At 35.4% G+C, this 18,356-nt stretch overlaps 1 protein-coding gene across 2 annotated transcripts in view; it reads right to left on the bottom strand.

The window, feature by feature from the left end:
• Wdr24 (WD repeat domain 24) overlaps positions 1–18,356 on the bottom strand; it is a 44,463-nt gene that overhangs the window by 5,793 nt on the left and 20,314 nt on the right. For both annotated transcript variants that reach the window (XM_081741510.1, XM_081741511.1), the window contains exons 5-9: positions 13,266–13,479; positions 11,140–11,388; positions 9,393–9,550; positions 8,810–8,999; positions 5,134–5,596 (exon numbers count right to left, since the gene is read on the bottom strand). In XM_081741510.1, coding sequence (XP_081597636.1) covers positions 5,134–5,596; positions 8,810–8,999; positions 9,393–9,550; positions 11,140–11,388; positions 13,266–13,479 — 1,274 coding nt within the window. The remainder of the gene's footprint in view (positions 1–5,133; positions 5,597–8,809; positions 9,000–9,392; positions 9,551–11,139; positions 11,389–13,265; positions 13,480–18,356) is intronic.

Below are 18,356 nucleotides of genomic sequence, written 5' to 3' on the forward strand. Positions count from 1 at the left end.
TAAATGTTGTTATATTACACTCTTCCTGGACCACGACAGGAGAAAACTTTTCCCAATTTTTGTAGGATTCTCGTCTCATTTCGATTTACGAAGACCTACTTCTTGTCTCATCTAGATTCTCTAAAAAGATTTTCTTGTCTCGTAAAGTAATTTCTGGTCTTGATGCGGAAGAAATAATCTGTTAAATTTTTTTGCATTGTTGGTGAAATAACCTACTAAATTGGTGAGAGGGCTTCAAATCTGTTTTGAGATCAGCCCTTTGTAATTGGTTATATAAGTAGGAGAGACACGAAACCAAATCAAACAAAATATGAGTTTTACCGTACCTTTTCAGCATTAATGTTTTATGAGATGCGGACAGTAGATTTACAGTTGAAGGTGAAATTCGAACCCGAGACCACACGCACGAAAGGTTCACGCGCTAGCCACTGAACCAACTAGTGAAGATAATAACAGAAATCGCAGAAATCAATAAAATTACATTGTGAAACCAACACTTAAAACAATTAGCACGAACACTGTCAAATCATCACAATCGAATTGCATGTAGAACTGAAAAAAAAAAAAAAAAAAATCCCATTGGAATGCTTTGACAAAGGTCACATATATGAACATTCGAAATTATTAAATAATGTGGAGTTATATATACAAAGTTGTCAGATCATAATAACTCTAGTTTGTTTTTCCACACTGGGGTATGCAAGGGGGGGTTAACTTCTCCAATGAGTAAGATATTATGGAAAAATAATAATTTACTATATTATGATATGTATACAAAAATCGCATTTGTCATGAAATGTTATGAGATTAAATGTTTGAACCCCTTCCTTCTTGAAATTTTACGTATGCCACTGATTTCCCATATCACTAGTTCATCCGTTAATTACATATGAAATACTGTAATTAATTTCCAAAGTACTGAGAGTAATGTCGTTTTATTTACCCCACCCCCCCACCCCCCAATGACTTGTTAATGTGTATGGAATTTAAACCAAAAATATTAAGTCGAGGTAAATTTTTTCCGTCCTCCCAGGTTTTCGCAACCTGAATTCGTTTTACAAATGAAGTATCTAAATAACCACATTTCAACTCACTGATTCTCTTAACCATATAAATTACTGAAGCTTGTTTCAAAGAAAATTGAGGCTCCTTATTCATATTTGATGCTGTTAGTTCTTTTTATAATTATTGTATGATAAACAAATATTGCTGCTATCTGTCAATTGTGAATGGCCAATCATATGTATAAAATGAATTACCATCCTTATTTAAATTACTATTTTTTTCACAGCCATAGGCACTGTTGATACATGTAAACACCCTCACAGCTACATGGTTGGCGTTTCTGCCATTGATACAGTAGACAAATTCAATTATGAAACTATAAATACATATGGCACAGGGTCTCTGTGGTGAAACAGGAATATAACAATCTACTAAAAAAAGTACTGATTTATAGATCTGGTACTTAAATATTATAATTATTATGATCATTGAATCTGAGGAATATATCAATACATTTTACTGTTGCCTACTTCCGGAGAAGACTATATGATATTACTCTATATGTCTAGGCTAATTCCTGAATTATTGAATTCGAACCGACAATTATTGAATCCTACCTATTTTAAGCATACAAACAATCTAAAAAGTTCTGTATTTGTATGTGAATAATGCTGCAAAGAAGTAAGTTAATATCGTACTTAAAAACTAAATAAATCAATAAATATCTTGAAAAAATACAGTCTTACCCTACTGGATTGGGTGACTATGAATTATTTTGTGTACCATTTACGGAGCCATTTTTGTCGTATATCGTCTTCAAATGGAAACTTACGGAGAACTTTTGAGTTGTTTCGGTAATTCCATTTACAATTCGGGACACAACAAGTAAAAAGGCATTATTGTTTCCGAATTATAAACACTTCAAACACTTAGAATAAACACTTAAAATAAAAATTCACTTAACACTATCACATAGCCCTACACTTTCAAAAGACGCACTCACTGTTTAACTAACCGCACACAAGTGTTGTTCAGCAGTGCGCAGGAATCTATCGTCTTTGTGTGTACCTATTCGTTGTGACGTCACGGCTGAGCCTAAATGTAGCCCCGTGGCCTTGTAATTGAGAAGGCCGTGACTCAACAAAGGCTTGTTTTGGCAAAAATACATTTTCAACTTTCTTCATAAGGGCAAACTCGACAAAATGTTTCTCTATCTATTAATTATTTTTATTGTGATTATTAATATTGTTGTTTGGAATTTTTTATAATTAGTAGCTGAACCTGCGCTCTCTACACAGCGCGTTATTCACATATGAGAATAAATCTCCTTGTCATTCCTCACAACATCTGTACATGTCCCTTTACAGATACAAGTGAAAGACGTCTTCATAAAAATCGGCAAAGGGTACCACAAAAGAGAGTTTTTTCGATTTATTTTTTCAATATCTCGTACCGTTTGCAAGATTGAGACTACTTCAGGTTGGAGTCTATAATTCATATATGATCAGTGGTTCCTTGTTTCTTGCATGGAGTACGTAATAAGCAAATACATACACAATTAATTATACAGTGATATATGGTGTTCATTGGGCAAAACTCTCCGAACGAATTCATCTTAGCCTGGAGAAATGTTTTTTTATTATCATTTGGCCATGAAACAAACGCCTGAGACATATACAACCCCTATATACAACTATGTTGTGTTGGAATATACTTAGATATAACTCGTAGGATATGATGCTTTTTTTTTTTTTTTAATCAACACTTGCAATGTATCCCTAAAAATGTAATAAAGAAATAACGGCCACGTTTTTTAAAATATTCAATTAGAACTAGGCAATTTACCCAAAATTTGGAAACGATCAGTAAAAATGGCACGTTTCTCGCACTTGTGGTTTTCGAGATCTCATTGTCGAAAAGATTGCGGACAAACATATAAACCTAGCATTTTAATATGTAGACTAGCTGAATCTGCGCTCTCTACACAGCACATCATTCGCATATGAGCATGAATCTCCTTGTCGTTTCTCACAACACCTGTACATATCCTTTTACAGACACAAGTGAAAGACGTCTCGATAAAAATCGACGAAGAGTACCATAAAGGGGAGATTTTTTTCGATTATTTTTTTCAATACCTCTTGTCGTTTGTAAGAACTGAATCTACTTCCGGTTGGAGTTTCTAATTCATGTATGGTCAATGTTTTCTTTCTTTCTTGCATGCAGTATGTAATAAGCAAATACATTATATACACAATTAATTATAATGTCAGTGATATATGGTGTTCATTGGGCAAAACACTCCAAACAATAAAGTTTCATCTTAGTCTGTAGAAATAGTTATCCTTCGTTTTTCATTATCATTTGCCCATGAAACAACCGCCTGAGAGACATGCAACCCCTGTATACAATAATGTGCGCTGGAATGTATAACTCGTAAGATATGATGCTTTACTTTTCAAAATTTCAACACTTTAGTGCACCCCTAAAAAATGTAATAAAGAAATAACGGCTTTTTAAAAAAATATTCAATTAGAAGGATAATCTACACAAAATTTGGAATTGACCAGTGGAAACGGCATGTTTCTAGCACTTGTGGTTTTCGAGATCTCACTGTCGAAAAGATTGGAGACAAACATATAAACTCTTCTTCGGAGACAAACATATAAACCTAGCATTTTAATATATAGATCATTTTGGGAAATTACAAAGAAAGCCTTCTTTCTCTCCAGAACACCTCATATCACTAAATTTGCATATATAGGGGAAACTACGTGAATAAAAGTCGGTTATTTCATCTATTTAACAAAACATATTTCATGTTGCTAATCATATTAGAGAACGCAACAGCAGGGGTATCCCCCACAGACGGGGTTTAGGGCGCATTTTGGGCCTATGAGATTGCGGAAAAAAATTTTCATTGCAAATTGTACAATCAAACTGAAGAATGGTAAATCTAGGGGAAGAAAAGTAAATTTTGGGTTCTTAAGCAGGGAGTGGAATCCTTGCCCACCAGAATGGCGCAATAAACGGTAACCTTTTTACAGAGGTAAAAAACAAAGTTACCTCAACGCGTTGAGCTGTAAATATCTAAGTGCTTGAACTAACACGAAGCATTCTTCTTGAAAATTTACTACAATTGTACAGATGTACTGAACGTGGTCTTTTACAACATCAGATGTTATGAAAAAAATCGCCACTGATGAAGATGAGGGTCTGCATTGAAAATTTTGGCAAACAGATGGTCAGCTATATTTACGATTCATTTAACAGCAGTTTGTTAAGTGTTAACTGACTTACTTTCCAAAATTGTCATATTGTTTATAGTTATTAAATGATATTCAAAAAGATAAAAACAAGTGCTGTGGACCTTTAAACATAAGAACTAATTAATTTAGTATTCATACTACCCGTTCTTCGCACGGGAGAATAAGTATATGGAAAATATTTGAGTCCTCTTCTCTCTTAGGATACGCATTTCAATTAAAGTGCAATGATAACTATCCGTAAGACACTCTGCTTTTGGCATAAATTTTGAAACACCCTATCCCTCTCAAAAAAATCCCCTTTAATCAAACTGACGTGACAGAAACCCAGCTTGAGTTGGATACTCTGTTTCGAAAGTCATTTCAAACGGGCCAGCTGTTTTCCTAAACTATGGATTCAACTCTTATCTAGGTCAAACGGGACATTTTAGTTTTCATCCTTTCTCATTCCCATCCCGATTTGGGATGAACTATCACTTAATCGGCATTGGAAATGTCACCATTCATCTCAGCGATCTCAAAAACCATGAATTTAACACTAATATTGGTCGTTTTCGATTATTTTTACGTCAATTCTTCCCATATCCTAGGGTGATAGGCATCTTGCACGACACTGGAAGTATCACTATTCACTTCAACAGCCCCGAAAAGTATAGATTCGACATTAATATCTTTCGATTTTTCTTTTACATTATCCCATTTCTACTCCCTAGAGATATTAGGAATATCTTACCTTCACGTTTTTTTTTTTTTTTTTTTAAAAAAGATTGTACGTCTGAAATTGTTCCAAGGTTATGCTGGAACGTACGTACATACATTTTTATCTATAGCTTACATGCACTTATTTTATATTGTTTCCTACCTGTATCAGCAATATCTGGGGAACAATGATTAGGAAATTGCTCCGGTGGTGGAGATCTATCTTGAATTTCATGACGAGGCTGAAACGCTTCACTAGGCAAAATCCAGTCTTGGGTCTGGTCCAATCCATTGAGCTGATCAAACTCCACATTGATTTGATCCATCTCGCCATCACCAAAGAAGAAATCACCATGAACATGAGCTAAGCCACTGGCCAAGGAAGTTAATGCTCTGTCATGTTGATCGGTTTCGTCAGTCTCCGTTTCGTTATCTTCACTGAAGCCACCTGGCGTTTCACCTCGTTCCACGGCACCAGACTGGTGTCTTCCTGACCACTGATCACCGTCTGTCACGCCATCAGGGACGGTCGTCCCTTCCTCTTTAGAAGCACTGCCAGAAGACTGCTGAAAATCTCCTACTTTATTAGAGTACAACGTTTTCACTATACACCAAACCAAATGAATCTGGAACAGAAACAAAAAATATAAAATGTAGAGTGAACTTTTCCTAATTCAATCTTTTAATTGCAAGTAGAATGTGCGTCATTGTTAGAAGTATATGTATCATCGTTTAGTGCGACGCGTCACTGTTCGAAGTATATGTATCACCGTTTAGAGATAAAAGCGTCACTGTTCGAAGTATATGTATTACCGTTTAGAGAAAAGCGTCATTGTTAGAAGTATATGTATCACCGTTTAGAGGAAAGCGTCATTGTTAGAAGTATATGTATCACCGTTTAGAGAGAAAAGCGTCACTGTTCGAAGTATATGTATCGCCGTTTAGAGAAAAGCGCCACTGTTACAAGTACATGTATCACCGTTTAGAGACAAACGTCATTGTTAGAAGTATATGTATCATCGTTTAGTGCGACGCGTCACTGTTCGAAGTATATGTATCACCGTTTAGAGATAAAAGCGTCACTGTTCGAAGTATATGTATCGCCGTTTAGAGAAAAGCGCCACTGTTACAAGTACATGTATCACCGTTTAGAGACAAACGTCATTGTTAGAAGTATATGTATCATCGTTTAGTGCGACGCGTCACTGTTCGAAGTATATGTATCACCGTTTAGAGATAAAAGCGTCACTGTTCGAAGTATATGTATCACCGTTTAGAGAAAAGCGTCATTGTTAGAAGTATATGTATCACTGTTTAGAGAGAAAAGCGTTACTGTTCGAAGTATATGTATCACAGTTTAGAGAAAAGCGTCATTGTTAGAAGTATATGTATCACTGTTTAGAGAAAATCGTCACTGTTAGAAGTATATGTATCACCGTTTAGAGAAAAGCGTCAATGTTACAAGTACATATATCATCGTTTAGAGATAAAAGCGTCACTGTTCGATGTATATGTATCACCCTTTAGAGAAAAGCGTCATTGTTAGAAGTATATGTATCACCCTTTAGAGAAAACCGTCATTGTTAGAAGTATATGTATCACTGTTTAGAGAGAAAAGTGTCACTGTTAGCAGTATATGTATCACTGTTTAGAGAAAAGCGTCACTGTTAGAGGATTACATGTATCACCATTTAGAGAAACAAACAATTAACTGTACCTATCTTATTAACCATACTAACAAGTACTCTCGTCTTACTAGTGTCATAACGAAAAGCATGATGAAGGCATACTTCAATATCAGTCTCATTTTAACAGATGGCCTTCTTATCGTACAGCATAAATTTTAACGTTTAAAAAAAACTATTTGCTTGAAAACTATTGCAATATCCTCTCATATTGCTAAACGAAACGAATTTACGTACTCCGGCCCAAACACCAGCAAGCAGCCGTATGCCGTCACAATCAATGAAACACGAAGAATCCTTCACAGACATCGCCTCCGAAGACTAGTTATAGAAACAGACACCACGAGGCCGATGACATCAGGTGTTAACTCGTCATCCCCTACCTATCTCTGAGCTGCAAAACGGGAAGAGTCATTCTTAATTAGCAAACCTCAAAACAGACATTTTATTTCTTTGTATCTGTTCTTCCCTACATCTTGTATTATTTGGTTCGTATATTACACTCGCGACCTTCCTCTAGGTGTTTTACCTTCTGCCATTTCTTCTACTGAAATAGTCTTCAGTTTGAAATGAAATCTTTCTGTTTTACGTCCCACAATTACGCCGTGTATGCCAAAGGAGACGATGATGAGAAATTAATGAAATGGTGGAATAAAGAAAGTGGGAGGAAAGGGAAAACCCGCGAGGAAACCCACGCACACGGTATTTGTCCTCCACAAAGTCCACTTTGGCGCGAACTGGGATGGAACCAGGGGACTCACACACCAGAGGAAAGGAAATCTTTAGTATACTTTCTTTTCCTACCATTTCCAATCAAGGGTATCATTTGGGGAGGGCAGGGGAAATTGTCTCCCCCTCTTGAGTTTGATAAACATAGGCCTTTTTAATAAATTGTATACTAATATTCTACTAAAAAACGTGAAACTCCTATGTTGGTGGACAGTCTCCTTTCCCTACCCCCTTCAGAAAAATCACACTACTGCTTCCAATGCTCTTTCATTTGATACCTTATCGACCCTAATTTCAAGATCATCCTGCAGTACCACATTTCAAAATCTTCCATTCTTTGTTTTTTCTCTGCGAGTCCATGCCTCACCACCACACCACGGCATACTACACATATGCTTCAATAAATCTATTCTTCAGTTCTATGTCGATGTTTCTGGTTAGAAGTTAGCTTTTATTTTGATTCGAATGTTTTCTCTGCCTGACTATATGCAATACTATACAATATAAAATTGGTGTAACTAAATCAGAAAATAACCTCGTATGGCTACATATTGTAGCCGCAACAACAAGATAGCCTTAGTGGGTGTTAATCGGAACTGTCCAAACAGTCGTATCCTCTTACTAGTGACATTGTAACTTAATATGTGTCCAACGACGTTGTCATAGTTTTTGTCTCCGTTACACTGTGATTAATGACTTACTTCTTTCTTTCTATTTCTGACTTACTTCAATATAGAGAAGGGATAAATGAACAAACATTGACCAACTTGCCTGCATATATGGGTCGTTCCTTCTCAACGGAAGAAGAAATATTCTGTTGAAAGCAGGCAGAAAGTGTTAAATAACAAAGCAACACCAAGCACTCGGAGTTTCCAGACTACTTTTTTCTTCGCCAAACCATTTAAAACATTCCATTCCTTACTCATGTGACGGAAATCAGCTTTTACTCACCCATCCTCGCCGAAAGCTGTAATCTAAATCGAATTTTGTTGGCAGTACCGAATTTCGGAAAAAAAAATGTTTCACTACCATGTAGTGGGAGGAGAAGGCTAATATATCAATTTTCTATACCACCCATTACAGCTTTTAAGTTGTCTAAAGTTTATATGCAACAACAACAATTGAAGGGCTTACAGGATGAAGGTGGTATGTAATAAATTATATAATTCGAGAAAATTGAGGTCAAGGTTACTTCGATTACATTTATAAATGGATCACTATACATAAAAATTTTTATCTTTATCCAGACGAGATATCACTTGAATGAAGAATATCATATAACTCTTTCATACGCCACCAAAACTCATATTTTTTAAAAAAAAAAATGTAACATAACACCTTCATCCTATTACCCCTTCAACTCTCTTGATATATCAACGAGAGATTGAAGAGTATCTACTTCGAATCTACTTCGCACATACTTACCTGATGTCTTCCTAAATCTTTGGCAACTGCAGCGTTATGATCACAGATATCAGAAAGTGATTTTCCCGTCAAAATGTACCTTTTCGCCGTCTCCTGAAACCACTTAACTTCCTGATGAGACTTACTCGAAAAACGATGGAGACTGCTGCTCGTCGCTAAACAAAATTGTTCGTTGTGCGATGGCATTTTCCTAAAGGAGAAGGCAATGACAGCAATCAATATTTTCTAGAATTTCTTTATTTTCCTCATTTACAGGAGGGTTAACAAATAATAATAATAATCTTTATTAACAATACAAGTCGCGAGTTTCTAAAAAGGAAAACATTGTTTCTGAAATTTCCAAGGACTAATCTTTCACTAATTCTTCTAGAAACTAAAAATGTGTCCAGTTTAACAGTTTTAGAAAATTACTACAGAAAGTAGTAGAGCACAGTGAAAAAGTCTAAGTAAATCAACTAACTAGAGATATAAAATAAGAACGTTATCTTTAAATTATGCTTTATAAAGAGAATCTATCGGCAAATCTGCTTCTTTATTTTGTGTCTTAGTCCTCAAAGTACATGAAACAATTTTGAAACCTTACCTAACCAGTCCTGCAAATTTCGAAGGTAAAACGGCATTCGCATTCACTCTACACGCATAGGTAACATCATTTCTGCTGTTCAGAGTAACACCTTGAGGATTTGCTTTATTTGCTGGTCTTGAAGCATCCCGAAATACATGCTGATACAGAGTACAATCCTATTTAAAACACAAGAGGAATTAGTATGTATTATTGATCTACTACAAATCAATACATTGATACATTACATGAAAAATGTTATGAAAATATATGAACTGGCACTGCAAAAATAGCAATTCTACAAACTACGTCACCTAATATCAATGAAAAATGGCTCCATGTTATCTGGATAATGAAATAATGTAACAAAAAGGCATTAACATTGTATTATAAAACAGGTGGAATTTCATACGAAGGTGAGTCCGAAAATAAGTTTCTCCTCTCGTTTTCCCCAAGAAGGCGAACAGCAGTGGGGCGAACAAGACTGCGGTTGCACGCGCAGCACACCCAGACACAAGTTGGCCCGCGATCCTGCAGATGGCGTCGTCGCAGCGCCTGTGCAAAGGGAAGACGAGTCTCTCAGTCTGAGCCTGGTACCTATGGAGAGAAGGTCGTGGTTAAAGGGGGAAGTGCAAGCGGTTGTCCGCTATGAATGGGCACGTCAAAAAAATGATGCGGAGATGGTGACGCTAATTCAGTGAAGGGCGGCAGCAAGTGCTGTTTACACCGAGATCTGAAAGGACATGCACGGCCACTACAGACAAAAAATCAGGATGGTGGATGGCATGATTAAAGCGAACCGACTTTGAAGAAGACTCTCGATGGTAGGTACTTTGGAAGCAATGCTGAAGTCTCAGAAGCTGTTCGACGCTTCTTCCGTATGCAGAGCCTTGAATTCTTCCTGGAAGAGTGTTTGAAACTTATAAACCGGTATGACAAAATCTCAATGTACGTGGTACTTATGTGGAAAAATAAAAGTACGTCTGATCTTGAATGTCACATGCTATTTTTGGTCTTGCGTCCCCCATCTCTGTCCACAGTCGCCTGGGGAAACTTTATTGTCGGATTTTGGGTAAACTTTATTTTAGGATTTTCCCTCGTAATATGTTAATGTTTTCATTTTGTTTACGCAATCATATACTACGTAGGAAATAAAGGTTTCTACATGCCTTGCGTTGCTGTATTTGAACGAGGAGACATAGTTTGAAGAATTGCCATTTTCGGAGAGCAGTTAACATATTTCATATAATGGCTGCAAATAACATTTCACTTAGTGTGTAAAGAATAAGAACTTTTGTACTTCAAGTTTAATCTTAGAAGTATCTGCCAATACGAAGAAGACTACAAAGTGCCAAGAGTATAAATAGAATCTTGATATTTTCTTCAGAGGTCTATCCTCAGAGGAGGCTTCCAATTTAAGGAAGGGAATATTGAGTTAAAATTCAAGTAAAACAACGCAAGATATGTATAAAACTTTATTTTCTAGACAGGATGAGTTTCAATTCATTCGTTATACTTTACTTTCTAGACAGGATGAGTTTCAATTTATTCGTTATACTGAAAGTTTGAAATCGTTAAAATGAAGTATATTAACACATATTAAATAGGGGGAAGCAAAGGAGCCTAAAAATAATTTCGCAATTCTCAACATTTCGTTATACTGATCTTTGGTACAGCGACATTTGATTCTATGTTCTTATTAGTAGATCTACTAGGAGTTTATTTCTCGGACATCATCTTTAAAAAGAAAAGTTGAAATATACTTTACCCTACTAGTTGAAAGAAAGACATGAGGATCTCCCCGCCAAGCAATGCCGGTGGCTACATCTTTATGTTCATTGAATGCTGCGAAAGGTATATATGGCCTTCTCACATCCCATACGTTAATGCTACAATCTACAACCAAGGCACAGCTTGCAATGTGGTATTTTCTTTGTGGACGCCATTTGATTCTTCCTACAGATGCTATAGTATGGATTGTGTGTTCCAGAATTGGTTTCGATGTCAAGTCCCATACCTGCAATACAAGTACATATTTTCGTTGAATTCTCAATACACATTTAAATAAATATCAGCTGTAAGCATGCATCGTTGTCAGGTCTTCAATTGAGAACCTGAATAATAATAATAATAAAAAAAAGTAAGCACCTGTCGTGTTCTGGTCTTAATTCAGAACCTGAATAAACGAGAGGAATAAAATGATTTCTATGATCATTCTATTACCCGCTATTTATACTCTGCTGTTATGTAAGCCCGCAACGCCAAAATTTAATATTGATTGCATACATGCCAGGTGTTCTTAGAAAACAACCCAAAATGTGGATACATTTTCACTATACCTCCAGAAAATTACCACCCCCTCGAGTCGAAAGAAAGAGTTTCGTACGCGACAAGATCTGGCGAAGATCTATCTGTATAAAAAAAAAAAAAATTGGTGGCTCTGGGTGACTTCTTTTATGCGAAAAGTTGATGACAGACACACACATTATTTTATTATTACAATTAAAGATAATGATTAATAAACTTCGTGAGAATTTATTCAATTATAAATATCTTTTACCTGTTTGTAAAGTTGACAGCTGTGAGTCAAAATTGCACGTTTAATGTTTGCTTAAATTACAGAAAAATACTGATAAACCTTTTGAACTTATTGATTCTTAATTTTTTTCACTATTCCTCCAACACAGATGCTAGAGAAATGAAACGAAATGTTGAAGGTCAACGCAATATAACATTGCAAAAAGGTTTATTAAAAAGTCGTTATTTAATTAGTTACGAACCATTCAGCTCTGTGTCGTGAAGAAAGTTTAACCTTGGAAGATTACATTTAAATCGATTGTTAAACATATGTGAAAGTTGATTTATCATATGTTGAGCTATTGATACATGAAATAGATGTATTTATGGACAATGATTAAACAAAATAAGTGCACGATCTTTGTACGAGGATACGTCAAAAAGTAAAGGGATTTGTAATTTTTCGCACTAGGGTTTGGATAACACTGCTAGCATCCAGCGCTGAATTAGTGTCGTCTGCAACGTGTCACTCTTATTCTCGTCCCGCGTTAGTCATTGGAGTGTAGCAGACCACTAAACATAGCGCTCCATTGTCGATCTGCACCAAGGAGGAAATGAGGGCAGTGATTCACTTTTTGTTTGCGGAAGGTGTTAAACTGCAGAAATTATTCGTCGAATGCAAGCGTAGTATGGTGACAGCTGTTTATCGCGAACCATAAGGCACGAGGGTTCGACATCTCTCGTAAACATTTGGCCCGTTATTATCGCAGGGAAATGGATTTTTACAGTAAATCGTTACTGTAGATGAAACTTGGGCACATCATCACGAACCGGAAAATAAGGCTGCGAGCATGGTTTGGAAACACCAATCATCACCAGAAGTTAAGAAATTTAAACGTCAGCCATCGGCTAGTTATTGATGCGTTGCAAAATTGGTTCCCGACGGAATCAAAAACTTGTGAAACGTTGGGAAACGTGCGTTGAAGTGCAGGGAGATTATCTGGAAAAATAATGTATCTTTCAGTTTTCTATTATTGAAATAAACGTATGTTTTCTCGAAAGTCCCTTTGCTTTTTGACTTCTCATAAAAGGAGAAGAGTAATCTTTATTTAAGTTGGAACCAGTTCTTGTTGTAGTGTAAGCAGATAAATATATTTATTCACTTATTTTATCAAGAATAAGCCTTCTCTTATTATATCAACGCGATCCTACATAATGTATTTTTCGCATGGCCGAAAACTAAGGATATGCAAAATATTTGAGAAACTATGTAAAATTTGGTATACAAGGTTTAGCTTAAATACTGACCAATACATCCACAGGATTAAACAAACTGGCTAGATACATACACAAAACACCATTTACTAAAATACTTACTTTAATAGTTTTATCTCTACTGGCCGTAGCGAGCCAATAGACTTCCGGATGCCAGTCACAAGCAAAGATAGGTCCACTGTGAGCTGTGAATTGATGATTGAACCTATCTGGTCTCCTTAAGTCCCAGAGCTGAACATTCCCATTCTCTGACACGGCTGCAAACGAATGATGCTGACGAGGACTAAACTGAACATCACGTACACTTTCTGTGTTACTAGGAGCATACAGAAATAATAAATTCAATTTATTGTAGTTAGTAAATTATTACAATTTGAAGATATATTATTTTATTACCAGAAGGAAAGAAAATGCAATAATAATAATAATAATAATAATAATAATAATAATAATAATAATAATAATAATAATAATAATAATAATAAACATTACTATTATTATTTCTTCTACTACTACTACTACTACTACTACTACTACTACTACTAATAATAATAATAATAATAAGAAGAAGAAGAAGAAGAAGAAAAAGAAGAGAACCCCAGAGAAGACAAGGATTGGGATATAACCAGGGGCGGCTCCAGAGTTCTATAAGAGGTAATTCACATCGGCAATGAGAGCGAATGCGGCTTTCCCTCTCCTCTCCGTAAGCTTCTCCTTCCCAACTTTGGGGGTCTTAGGTGATTTTTCACTTTAAAAGCTTCTTTAAATTCTGACGGGAGGTACAAATATTACAGGAAAACTAACAACGAATTGCATACTCATAATACAATATATCCAGTACATGTCTTACATACAGGATTGTTAAATTTAATTTAAAATACTTTATTCTGCATAATGAATTCAAGTTATTGAAGAACTGGAAAACAATTTATGTTGCCAATACTTAATTCTTCAATTTTAATTTCTTAATCCACTCTAAAATTCGCTCGGTTACATATCTACTAACATACTAGCTGAAATACACATTATTCGCCCGGAGAGAATAAGGTTTACGCAATGCATATTTACGGGCAAACAAATAAGTGAAACAAATAAATAAGGAAGAGCAACGCCTTTGGCGTTGCCCCTATTAACATAAGTGTAATGAATAAATAAATACGAATAGCGACGTCTTCGGCGTTGACTATCTCAATATGAGTAAAATAAATAAATACCGAAGAATGCCTTCAGCGTTGCCCCTCTCAGTTCCCAGACTAGCTGCCATGTTCCTTCTTGCCTAAAATTTGGCTCAAATATCATCGATACTGTCACCAATCAGCTTTGCGATTCCGAAAACTATGTATTCGGTACTAATATTGGTCATTTTTGACAAAATTTTCACAGACCCCAACTCCCATAACGATGAGGGCTACCTACAGTCTTACTTGAACGTCGAGAGTATTACTATTCATCTCAGTTACCTCGAAAACTATGAATTTGATACTAATATCGGTCATTTTCGACATTACATTTTTCACCACTCCAACCCCCCGTAACAATGGGGCTCAAGCTGGATATGAACGGCCTCGGAAGTGTTCATATTCATTTCAGCAATCCTGAAAACCATGAACTTGACACTAAAAAATCGATCATTTTGGAATGTTATTTTCTAGGTCCCCGCAATCCCCCACGACAATAGGGAACAAAGTTGGACTTGAACGGCATCGGATATGATACTATTCATCTCACCGACCTCGAAAACTAACGTTAGTTTACTTTTAGTTACCTTCCCTGATTCAAATATACTTGGAGTACTTATAAAGTCCACGATATTATAAATGAATCGCACCACAGTTATGCACTTTTAGATTATATATATTTTTCAACATATACCTTATTTGTCACCTTAAAATAACATACATCCAATTATAACAATGTGGTTCTTCGTTCTGTATTTTTCTACATTACCATCGCCACCAAATAAATAAGTTGTCATAGCAACAACAAGAAAAATCTCAATATAATACAAAATATTTAAATTATTTCTTTATATAATTTCTTCTTCTTCTTCTTCGTTGATAGCTTGTACCTATTTAAATAGCTCGTTTTGCCCGTAAATAAAAATGATACTTAAAAGTACATAAGAAATATACATTATCGTTGTAAATGTGACAATAATATCCAACATCCCGAGTATTTATCATTTCCTTTTATGCATACACCTTGACACTCCATATTTCTCCCATCCCGGCGCCGAAATTCGAGTACAAGGTCTTTGTAGGCAATTAGATATGGTGAGCATCTACCTGTCTGCAAAATTTGGTGGCTCTAGGTCACTCCTGTCAATGTGAAAAGCTGATGATAGACACACGGACACATTATTTTATTATTATTAAACATGAAGAGTCTAGTTTGAAATTGATACAAAAAATTACGTACGTACTTGTAAGTAATGGTAAAAAAGATAACTAGCTTCATTCCTCATACGTTTATAACATTTATAAACATGTAAAATAGGGACGGGACATGATAATGCTTGCATGATGCATTGAAATTCAAGTATGTACTCGATTTCGACCGTTTCTAAAATAAATGAATAAGTCATTCAATCATTCATTTCAGTACCAAGACGTAGACCTACTATTTAATGTAGAATCTGGATCACACGTGCTCCTACCAGGATTCCATGCCGAAGGCGCGTTTACTAACCATATATCTACAAAGAACGCCAAAATATGCATGCAGTTTCGCAAGTCTACCGGGAACCAAATTTACTGAACCTCCATGTGTATTCCTGTCTTAAACATACCTTACATGACAACTGACCCAAATCACGATATTTCTGACCTTCAGTCTAGTAAAAAAATAAACAATATAAATTCATGTTTATGTAGCACATTTCCTTGTAAAGTTTGAGATTTTGTTTTTCGACATTTCACTATTCTCTGCTTATTGGTATTTTGTAGTTATTTATTTGAATTACAAATATAACACTTATATATTTGTCTGTGGCTTTGCATCCATGCTTTTGTAGTAACGTTTTTGATTAAAATATACTTCATGAACATTCATTGCTTTCTAAAATGCTTAAAAAAAATTACACATATACATTAGGTGTTAAATTCCGAAATTCTACAGTGCAATAAGAAAGTATTTTATTTCTTCTTTCATAGTAAAAATGAGCGTCGTAAAGCAAACACAATTCTTCATTGAAAACCTACTGCGGAACACTCTTGCCCTTGAAGCAATATGATTCATTCTCTCTCAAGCAAAACAAAAATTCCTCATTCGAGCCCCTCCGTCCTTGCATCCAGCGAGTGACAGGGTTGTTTTGTTTAAAACAAAATGTTTAAAACAAACGATTAAAACTTGTTTTAAACAATTAGTTTTGTTTAAAACAAATTTTATATACGTTTTAAACATTTTGTTTTAAACACGTGTATTTTTTAGGATGTGTTTTAAGCATATTTTTATTTTTATTTTATTTTATTTTTGTAAAAAAATTGCCAGAGAAAGAAAATTATCAAAAAGTGCTACTCATTCAGAAGACTATTTTCTTCTCATGTGAATGTTTTAGTTTCTCGTGGCTACAGCAGGTCAATGTGGTGATCTACAATTTATTTCGTGTCTTTTTCTCCCCTTGTTTTTAACGTTCTTTGTATTGTTCAAGTGCTTATCAGTTAACTTGCGAGAAAGTGTCGTAGTCGAAGGTTAGACTACTTGTAGAAATTATATTAAAAAATAAATAAAAGAATTATCATGGAAACAAGTTTTTGTGTTGTATTCAGAAAACAAACAAAAGGTTCTTTGATAAATTGCTGTTCTGAAATTAAAATATTGCAGGCATTCGTTGATACGGTAGCCTACATGTTGGTTCTCACAAGGTACATTCGCGAAGTGTCCCCTCGCGATTCGTGTAAAATTGATTCAAATGCAGAGTTCTCCTGTGCCTAATGTGTATTGTGTTAAATTTAGCTGTCCATACTGGTAATTTGCATATTTATGGGCCTTCATATATCCGGAATTCAATTATACACTACTACAACGCTCAGACACAAAATTGCTTTTGGATTCTTTAGATGTCACTGGAAATGAATGTGGGCATATGCAAACCAAATTGGATCGAGTACTGCTTCTGACATGCTATCCACACCTGCCGCCATCTTGGATCCGCCATATTTTATTTAACTTTCGGTGTTTCAAATGGAAATAGGTGCAAGTGATACATCAAGTTCATTTACAAGTTTCTCAGAAATTTAGTGGTGTAGTGTATTTTACCGTAGCTTGTATCGTTTGGAAGGTATTACACGTTGAATCCCTTCAGGCACTTCGCGAATAAACATTGCAGATTAATATCAGTTAAGCTTACGTTTTTGATCAAAACAATTTCTAACTGGAAAACTCCTTAAACATAGGTGTCATAATTTTATTACATTTCTGTGATTGATAATTACTTCCATGTTATGCTATAATAAAGAAGTATTGTATTACGGTCAAAATACCTAATGTAAATCCAGATACGACCAGATTTGGGTGAAGACCTACCATTTCCGTATTGACATCTGTGTGTCTGCATGTATATATGTTCAGAGAATATTTTATCAACAATAACTCACGTAAAAGATTACATACAAACACGGGGCACTGCACAACTTTCTATTTGGTTCAATATTTGTGAAGCGCTTGACAATTTAATAGTACAAGCTACGGTAAAACTTTACATTAATTTGATGTATCATTTGCACCTATGGCCATTTGGAAAACCAAAAGTTGAATTCAAGATGGCGGCCAAGGCGGGTAACATATGTCAGAGAAGCAGTACTTGATTCAATGTGTTTTGCATATTCCCACATTCATGTCCAGTGACATCTAAAGAAACTAAAAGCAATCTTGTGTCCGAGTGTTATAGTAGTGTATGATTGAATTCAGGATATATGAAGGCCCATAAATATGCAAATTATCAGTATGGGCCGCTTAAATTAGTATAATACACATTGGGCCACGGAGAACTTTGCATTTGAATCAATTTTAAACGAATCCTGAGGGGGCACTTTGACAATGTACCTTGTCAGTCTCCGTACAACTTGGAATCGTTTAACATGAGTTTTACGGGAAGAAGAAAGGACATCATTTGGAACAACTTTCCAGTTTTGATCACCTATATTTCCTCCGTATTTATTCGGTGTAAGGATCTCAAACTTGTTCTGTTAAACC

Source organism: Thermobia domestica, chromosome 15, assembly GCF_964235325.1.
Source record: "Thermobia domestica chromosome 15, izTheDome1.hap1.1, whole genome shotgun sequence".
In the NCBI taxonomy this organism is placed as follows: Eukaryota; Metazoa; Arthropoda; class Insecta; order Zygentoma; family Lepismatidae; genus Thermobia; species Thermobia domestica.